The sequence below is a fragment of the Drosophila tropicalis genome, unplaced genomic scaffold (assembly GCF_018151085.1).
Source record: "Drosophila tropicalis isolate 14030-0801.00 unplaced genomic scaffold, ASM1815108v1 contig_859, whole genome shotgun sequence".
NCBI lineage: Eukaryota > Metazoa > Arthropoda > Insecta > Diptera > Drosophilidae > Drosophila > Drosophila tropicalis.
Genome location: NW_027173353.1, coordinates 11663875 through 11672168, shown reverse-complemented (window position 1 = coordinate 11672168; position 8294 = coordinate 11663875). Strand labels below are relative to the sequence as shown.

The window sequence follows — 8294 nt, the reverse complement described above, 5'->3', positions numbered from 1 at the left end:
ATTTGATATAGTGATCCGATCCGGATGAATCAGCTCTGTAGCTCTTACGGGCTTGGTTAACTTCGCGTCGATCTACACGGAAATATGAACTTGTCTTGTGATCATGATTATATATACTATATATTTGATATGGGATAAGGTAGTTGCAGCGTGGTGGCAACTCCCTTATGCAGATTGGCAACGCAGCAGCAGTCGTGAGGTGTCGTGGGAAGTCAGCAGTCGATGTTCAGCAGTCAGAAGTATCAGCATTCAGCAGTAAGAAGCCGATAAATCAGAAGTACACAGACCCGAGATTTAATTTGGATATTGTAATCATTATTCGCCCGTCCACGATTTATAATACTATTTTATAAACTATAATATAATACATTTGGGGACTCAATTGAGGACTCCATCTTACATATATGGTCTTACATGCTGCTTTCTATGCATTGCAGACTTCTGAACAAAATTAATATGCCCTATATAAATACAAGGGTAATACACCCATAACTAATTAAAATACTAATACTAATCAAATAATTTGGTAAGCTGGTAATTATTACTGGGAACATACTTTACTTCACGAAAGTATAACAAATCTTTTGGTATTAGCTTCCTGATCGAGGATCTTACATGAGTGTATTTATATTCCATATTTCCACAATAATGATCAATCAATAGGAAAGGATAGACCTCTTCAGAAAGGAAAAAGAAGACTGAATTATTTTGCGGGCCAATCTTGTAGGAGAAATATGATGTACAGTAGTTTGAAACAATTCAAGTCATCGATTTTTCGTTCTTAAATTCAGATTTTCATTTGGAGCCAAACTGAATATACATTTTATTGGTTTAATTCCTAAGTTTTACTTGCCGAAACTTGTCATAACAGAGTTTTATATGGTACTGAAGAGTATTATCTCGGGCAATCCGGATTGAAAACTTGTGTGAGATTCTTTTCTTCTGTTTCGTTAATAAAATTGACACATTTGTTTCGATTTTTTAAAATATATTTTATTTACGTTTTAGATTCAATTATCATTACTAATATGTATAATGAAATGAGTGTGTTTTTGTGTCTGAATAAACTTGTAGGTACCTTAGGCATTACATATCAGAGACTTTCCTAGAACTTATGCTATTTAATGGTTTAGATAGCGCTAGTTTATTACATTTACGTATTCCGTATGAATATTGCATACAAATTTGATAGATGAAGGTCTGATCTGGTCTGTTTAATAATGATGATCTCAATGCTCTTGATAAGCGTATAGCTTCATTATGAATAATGTAACCGAATGTGTCCGTATATATTGCTGATATTTATATATATATTTATAGTATGTATATAGTATGATATTTGCATAGCGTGTGTGTGAGATAGTGAAAAAGAGAGCACGGATATTTGTATTCAGCTTATGTACAGTTGTCATGACCTGTGCATTGTCCTTTACTTACTTAGTCTAAGTGATTTTTCTGTTTTCTCTTACATACATAAATACAAAGTGATGAGGGGGTACTTGGGGGTGGGCGTGGGAATCTCTTTTTAGTTCACAATTACATTCAGAATACGGTCAGAGTTATAGACTACTATTTGGATAAGTCATATTGTGTGATTAAGTAAAAAATGTAAAAATAAAGCTTAACAAAAAAATGAATGAAAATGAATTCAGATTGCAATTCGGGAGATTCGTGCATCAGGTAAATAAAATGCCTTCAATTCAAAACCTAAAACTAAGTCTTACAATTTTAATTTTTTATACAAATAATCACTAAATATTTGAGATTTTAAGGTCAGCTCAGTGTTTAAAAGCTAAAAGCTTACAATTAACACTTAACAGATTCTCGCATTGTCGTCTCGTCTCGTCAACAAAGGCCACATGAAAGATTGAAAATTGAAATTTTCCTCAATTAAAACTAAATAGGCGAGAGAGAATTTAAGTTGATCGAAGCGCTGGCATGAAAATCAATCGGTTGATGGGTGGATATGCGCCCAGGTCTGGGTCTTGGGGCTGGCTTCATTTCAGCCTGCTCAGTGGAACAGAAGCTCGTCATCGGGCTCGAACTGAAACAGCTCTGCCTTCTCCCAGTCCTATACATCGCTCTGTTTGGCATTCGTGTTAATGATGAAGGCTCCATTAATGTGGCCATTGCCATGGGCCTTGCCATTGGGCGCATATAGGCTATTCGTCAGGCCATTCTTGCCGTTGGCAATCATGATGGCAGTGTGCGGAGTGCCGCCGTTTAGCTGAGCCACCAGCGGATTCTTAGTGGCCTCCGCCGGCGGTGTGGTCAGCGGCGGTGTGACTGGCGATGGTTTGATCAGTTCCAGCTTGTCATCGGTGGAGCCCTTTAGAGCGGACTTTACCAATGCTCCGTTGCCCATATTTGCCAAGGGATTGCGATGAGGCAGAGCGTAGCGCAATTTGTCCCAGAACCATGGATCTCCCCACTTCAGGTATGTGTTCATTTTGAGATAGGCCTTCAGCTCTTCGTCTAGTTTATCGGTGTCCCCGATGTCCGAGTAGATAATCACAATAATCCGAGCTCGTCCCTCGTTTAGCGCTGATCTGTGAGCCGCACGGAACTCCATGCGGGCCCATTCCGACTCAATGAAATTTTGACTCAGCACAATGATGGTTCGCCGCGAGTCCGCCACAGAACGCACTATGTTCTCGGGTATAAAACCACCGACCAGCCAATCGCGTTCGTGCACACACAGCTGGAACTTTTGGGGTCCGTGCTCCAGCTGGGGCACCAAGTACTGCTCAATGAAACTCTGATCCTTGTGTGAGTACGAGATGAAGGCATCGAATTTCTTATCCCTGTCCAGCTCCTCCTCAGTGACAAACCACATGCACAAATTGTGGGCGTAAAGCCAGATCTTGATCTCCGTCTGGTATTTGTAGTACAGAGCAGCGGTAATACCCGCTAGGAAACCAGCCAAGGCGATGACCACTGCGAGAGCAATCCAAAGTCCCTTGGGCTGTGGGCAAATATCGTTTACCACAAGATCCTCCATGCGTGTGGGAACTTCCGCATCCATGCAATAGATGTCCCGCCGATCCGCAATCGTTTCGAAGTTGTTTTGCATGAAGAGCAACAGCGGCTTGGCCGAGCAGTTGCATACCCAAGGATTCTGTGAGAGTTTCAGGGAGTGACGAGACAATGTGTGATTGAAGAAACCCAAGACAAGTGGGTCCAGTCCCTGCAAACTGTTCCGGCTTACATCCAGGTAATGCAGATTGAGCGGCAAATGTCCTAACGTCAGCTGAGTAAGATTGTTTCCAGAGAGATGTAGACTGGTCACGTTCTCGTAGCCAGCAGAAGTAGCTGACGGCAGTCTAAGTAATGTATTGTTCTCCATATGTAATTCCATGAGATGTAGATTGGAGGGCAGAATTGGCAGTTTGGGCACCTTGGTTAGATTGCCATTAGAGCAATTAACGATAAGCGAGTGGTCAATGGTTCGCACGAGGCATTCACAGCCGCGCGGACACACACGTTCGCTGGGATCTTCCGATTTATCGAACGAGCAGTACAGTTCCCGTGGATCAACAAATCGCACCGGTCGATCCACCAACGCACTGGGCTCACTGCATCTCAGTTGGTCAGTCAGTAGCTCCAGCTTCTTGGCATAGCTAGGATCAATCTCACCTCTGACCAGCTGAATGAATCGTTGAGCCACGCAGTCACACACCAGCGGATTCTGGTTTAGATCCACACGGACGAAACTCTTTGATGGGGTTGCATCCAAAAACTCGTAGAAGTTAATGCTTCTGATTTTATTGTGGGTCATATTTATGAAGACATCGTGCTGGGACAAAAACTGAAGATCTTCGTAGTCCAGTGAACTCAGATTGTTGTAGCTCAAGTCCAACTTCCGCAGTTTAACTAAACTGTACTTCCAATCGCCGTAGATAAACATTATGGAATTATTGCGCAAATTGAGAGTCTGGAGGTGCTGCAAGTGGCTAAATGGGGACCCAATCCCTGTCTGGAACTCCCTGACCAGCAACGGTTGCTGCAGGTCAATATGATTGTGCTCCAGGTTGAGTTCCCTTAACTGTGTGGTGGCATCAAATGCACGACTATCAATCGTTCGCAAATGATTTCGACTTAGACTGAGAGTCTCCAGATTCGTCAGTTGGCCAAATATATCCCTGTGAAGGATAGAAATTAATTTTGTTGGAATCATTGGACTGGTAACACAACTGCAAGAAGCAAAAAAAAAAGCAAAACGAATATAGAAATTAAACTTACGCGCTTATCTCTGTGAGTAGATTGTCCGCAAGATTCAGATCCACTAGGTTTTTGGTATTTGCAAAGATTGTATCCGGTAGATGGGTCAATTTGTTCTGACGCAAGTCCAGACTCAAGAGGTTGATCTGATGCTCCAGAAATTTGGCTGGCAGTGTGCTCAAGTTGTTATCCCTCAGGGTGATGTTTGTAATCTCGACGGAGTTTTCAAAGAGATCAGCGGAAACTGTTTCCAAATCACAGCGCACCAAAATCACTTTCAATTCTGGCAGATTGGCAAAGAGTCGAGGAGGTAGATTGGGCAGAGCCACGCGGTTGTTAAGCAACCGTACATTCTTCAAGTGTCGATTATGTTCAAAGAGATTCTCGGGCAGAGATCGAAAACGATTGCCATTCAAATTAATTTCGCTGAGATTGGTGAGCAGGGCAAAGACATCCGGCGGAAGTTGTTCAATACCATTGCCACTCAGATCCACATCCGACACCGAGGAGACCCCTTCAAAGTCGTGCTTGCTTAGATTTCGCAGATGGTTGCTCCACAGATTCAGGTGCTGTAACTTGTGCAAGCTGCGAAAAATGCCATGTGGCAACTGCCTTATGCCATTGTTGCCCAACTCAAGGAACTCCAGACTCTCCAGATTGGCAAAGAGCTGGGCAGGCAGCTCCACCACATTGACACGTAGATCTAGCCAATTGAGATTACGCAGATCACTAAGCAAGTCGAACGGGATGTGGGTTGAAAGACGCGAAGTGATGCGCAGTCGCTTTAGATTTTGCAGATGATCCAAGTGCTTTCGTGTTAGATTCACTCCGAGGTTGTTGCTCTCGAATATCAGCATTTTGGGTGTGGGAATGCCCAAGTGATTTAAAATCCCAGATATGGGTGTGTGTCCGGGTAGAGGGCATCTCTGGATTTGGACACTGTCTATGTTGCCAATTCGAAGCTCTGGCAATTGCTTGTACTCAGAGTGATTGCTGAAAAAGCACTCGATCTGGACATTGGAGGTTCGTTGCTTCGTCAGCTTGAATGTGGGATTGTAGATATTGGCCGGACAGTAAATCTCATACTCGGACATCGATGGCTGGCACTGGCAGGAGGAACCCGAACTCAACTCGTTGCATTCGTCGCGTCCAAAGTCCGCTTTGCTCGTTGACCACTGGCTCATCTGTTGCACCACCAGCACCAGAAGCAGCCTAGAAGCCGCATTCAGTCGACGCATGATGCAAGATGTGATAGAAAACTCAAAAGATGTATCCTAATTATTATAGCTGAAACGAAACCAAAGCAAGGAAAATGGATAATTAACAAACATCAAAATGTTACTTGAACTTCTTTTCTCTCTCTCTCTCCCTCTCTCTATATATCTTTCGTTCTCTTTGTTTGTCTAATTAATGGCAATGTGAAAATTCGGTGGCACATTTGTCATTATCATAATGAGAATGAAATAACAGAAATATGTATGTGTTAATGTAATGGCAAAAACCTTTCAGCGGTGACTTAATTAATAGGGGCAAAAATATTTGGTTTTCGCTTGTCATATGCGGCTTACTAGTAGCCAGCCGCTAATTAATTACTATCTCACTCAGTACGCCTTTGTGGCAGATATCAGAAAAGTTAATTAAACGAAATTCAGTAAATGTTTCGAATAAGTTTGGAAAATGTTTTGGTTTTCAATGTATGTAATTTAAATTAAATATGAAAAGTGTTGCATTCAATGGGTGTCCTCGACCATCTTCTTCTCCTTCCTCTTTGTCTATAACCCTTTCTGTCTTTAGTCCTGTGTGCGTTGCACTCTTTGTTTTTCCCTTTTCCCTCTCTCTTTCTATGGGTGTGTGTGCCGCAAAAGCAATGTTGCATTTCATGGTTGGCTCACCTTGTAACCACGCCTGACTCTGCACTCCACTCCATTTGCCTCCCCCCTTCAATGTGGCGTAATTACGGTCAGAGTGTACCTACATAAGTAAGTATATAAAATTTTGTAAAATGTTGTTCCTCTTTGTTGCCGTTGCTTTGCCATCTTCATCGTAGTCATCATCATCATCATCATCATCATCATCTCCATGTGGGCAATGGGCACTTTACGGGCTTTGTGCATTTAATGAATTTGTCATGCACTCGAGTGCTGAATAATGCCAGATTTTGTTTTTTCTTGTTGCTGCTTTCGTCGCACAGCAGCAGCAATACCAACACCAACAGCAACAGCAACAACAACAGCATCTACTACTTGAGCAACAGCAAGGACTTTTCTCTAAAGTTGACAATTTAATTGTGCCCATTACGAACATTTTGAAAGGAATTCAATTAAAAGTTTTTTCGGCTCTTGTCGCCTTCCCCTCAAAAATACAGAAAAAGAAATATATACGAAAGAAAAATATCGTCCTTTCTCGTTGCATTTCCTGTCAGAGGCTTAAATTGAGTTTTTGATAAGGCAATTTAATTATGCGCGTGGCATAATTCAATTCACAAAATTTTGATGACTTCAGCATAAGCATTCAATTGACTTGTCATGGGCCTGACTATTAATTAGGGTCAGAAATCAATCTCAATTCCATTTTAATAGAAAGTCCAAATTCAAAATTTATTTGAAACGCCAAGAGCCAGTGCAAATTTACTTGAATACTTGTGTTTAAATAACTGATACTTGTTCAAATTAAAGCAATAATCTTCTTAAGCGATTTCAATTGAAATTCCACACTTGTCAATTGGGAATAGTTTGCAAACGGGCTGAAGTTAAAGCAAACTCTCAATGCATTAAACTGTTTACCAATCGCATCTTCTTCTTCATCATCATTCCAAGCCAGCAAGTTGGCCAAATCCAATCTCAACACCTGTGTGTGTTCAAGTGTGTGTGAATATCCAAGTTGAATATCACATAAAACTTTAAACACTTTTCTGTCGATGGGTGTTTCAGCTTGTTTCCCTTTGGCATTTAAATTTCCTTATCTAAACAAAGACAAGCAAAGAAGTAGATAGAGTCAAACCCATGCCCACACTCCGTTTCACTGCTAGAGAGCAGCAAGGACCGGAGTAGCAACAGAATCAGGCAGAAGTCCACAGAGTAAGAGTAGGTACAAGCTAAGTTGCCAAGATTTTAAACATTTATATTCACTTAAGAAAATTACTTTTCGCTTTTATGCCACGCTGGCCGTGTAAATATCCTGCAACGAGCTGGAACCTATCCCATTTCTGTTCTGTTCTGTTCAGTTCCTTTCTGTTTTGTTTTGTTTCGTTTTGTTTATGCAATCTAATCTGGGAAGCGAAAAATGTTTATTTTTATTCGTAAGTGTGTTGACAACTTTTGCTTGATGGGCAACGGCCCAGGGGCAGGAGGTTTCGGTGTAGCAAGAGTGTTGGATGCCTTGGCCAAAGTATCCTTCAATTGCTTGCCAGACGGTCAGATTCCGTTCATTTGACTCTACTCTTCTCAATTACTATTAATTAATAATTTACGCGTAAAAAATAACTCAAAATATAGAATAGTCATAAGTAATGTCTTACCCTACAATATCAAACAATTATTTTCTGAAAATTCTACTAACAATATTAATATGTATCTTAGTACTACACATTTATCAAAATTTGATTTGTATAGAACAAATATTTGAAATGAAATGATATGAATAAATACTTTTACGTAAGTTCTGAGAGGGCTGATTTGATTCTTCAGTTGATTTCTCGATACTCATTACTTATGAGAAATCTCCGAGTTACAGTTTTAATGACCAAGTTAAGTCATTAGGCTGAAAGCTTTCATAAAGCATTTGTGTATACCTTTAGAAAACTATTATCGGTAAGAAGTTTATATTTTCGATAGTTGATACTGCCAATAACAAACAAAACCAAACAGACAAAGAAATTCCAGTCGAAAAAAAGCTAATACATATCTTTTCATCGTACTTAGTTGGATTAAAATTCTGCAGGGAACTATCCAGAAGTTGACAGGCACCTAAGAATCTTAAATGTAGTGAGAGAAAGCAAGGACTTTTACCTTACAGCAATTTGAGGGAGGAGTGCGAGAGCAATGGATGGGTTTTTTAATTTAAAGATTTTGCCG

General features: G+C 40.7%; 1 protein-coding gene across 1 annotated transcript in view; it reads right to left on the bottom strand.

The window, feature by feature from the left end:
- Window positions 1-967: 967 nt before the first annotated feature.
- The window catches only part of Tl (toll like receptor), a 46945-nt gene continuing 39618 nt past the window's right edge, over window positions 968-8294 (bottom strand). The window contains exons 3-4 of the mRNA XM_068296066.1: window positions 4243-5508; window positions 968-4142 (exon numbers count right to left, since the gene is read on the bottom strand). Of these exons, the coding sequence (XP_068152167.1) occupies window positions 2072-4142; window positions 4243-5459 (3288 nt within the window). The 5' untranslated portion in view covers window positions 5460-5508 and the 3' untranslated portion in view covers window positions 968-2071. The remainder of the gene's footprint in view (window positions 4143-4242; window positions 5509-8294) is intronic.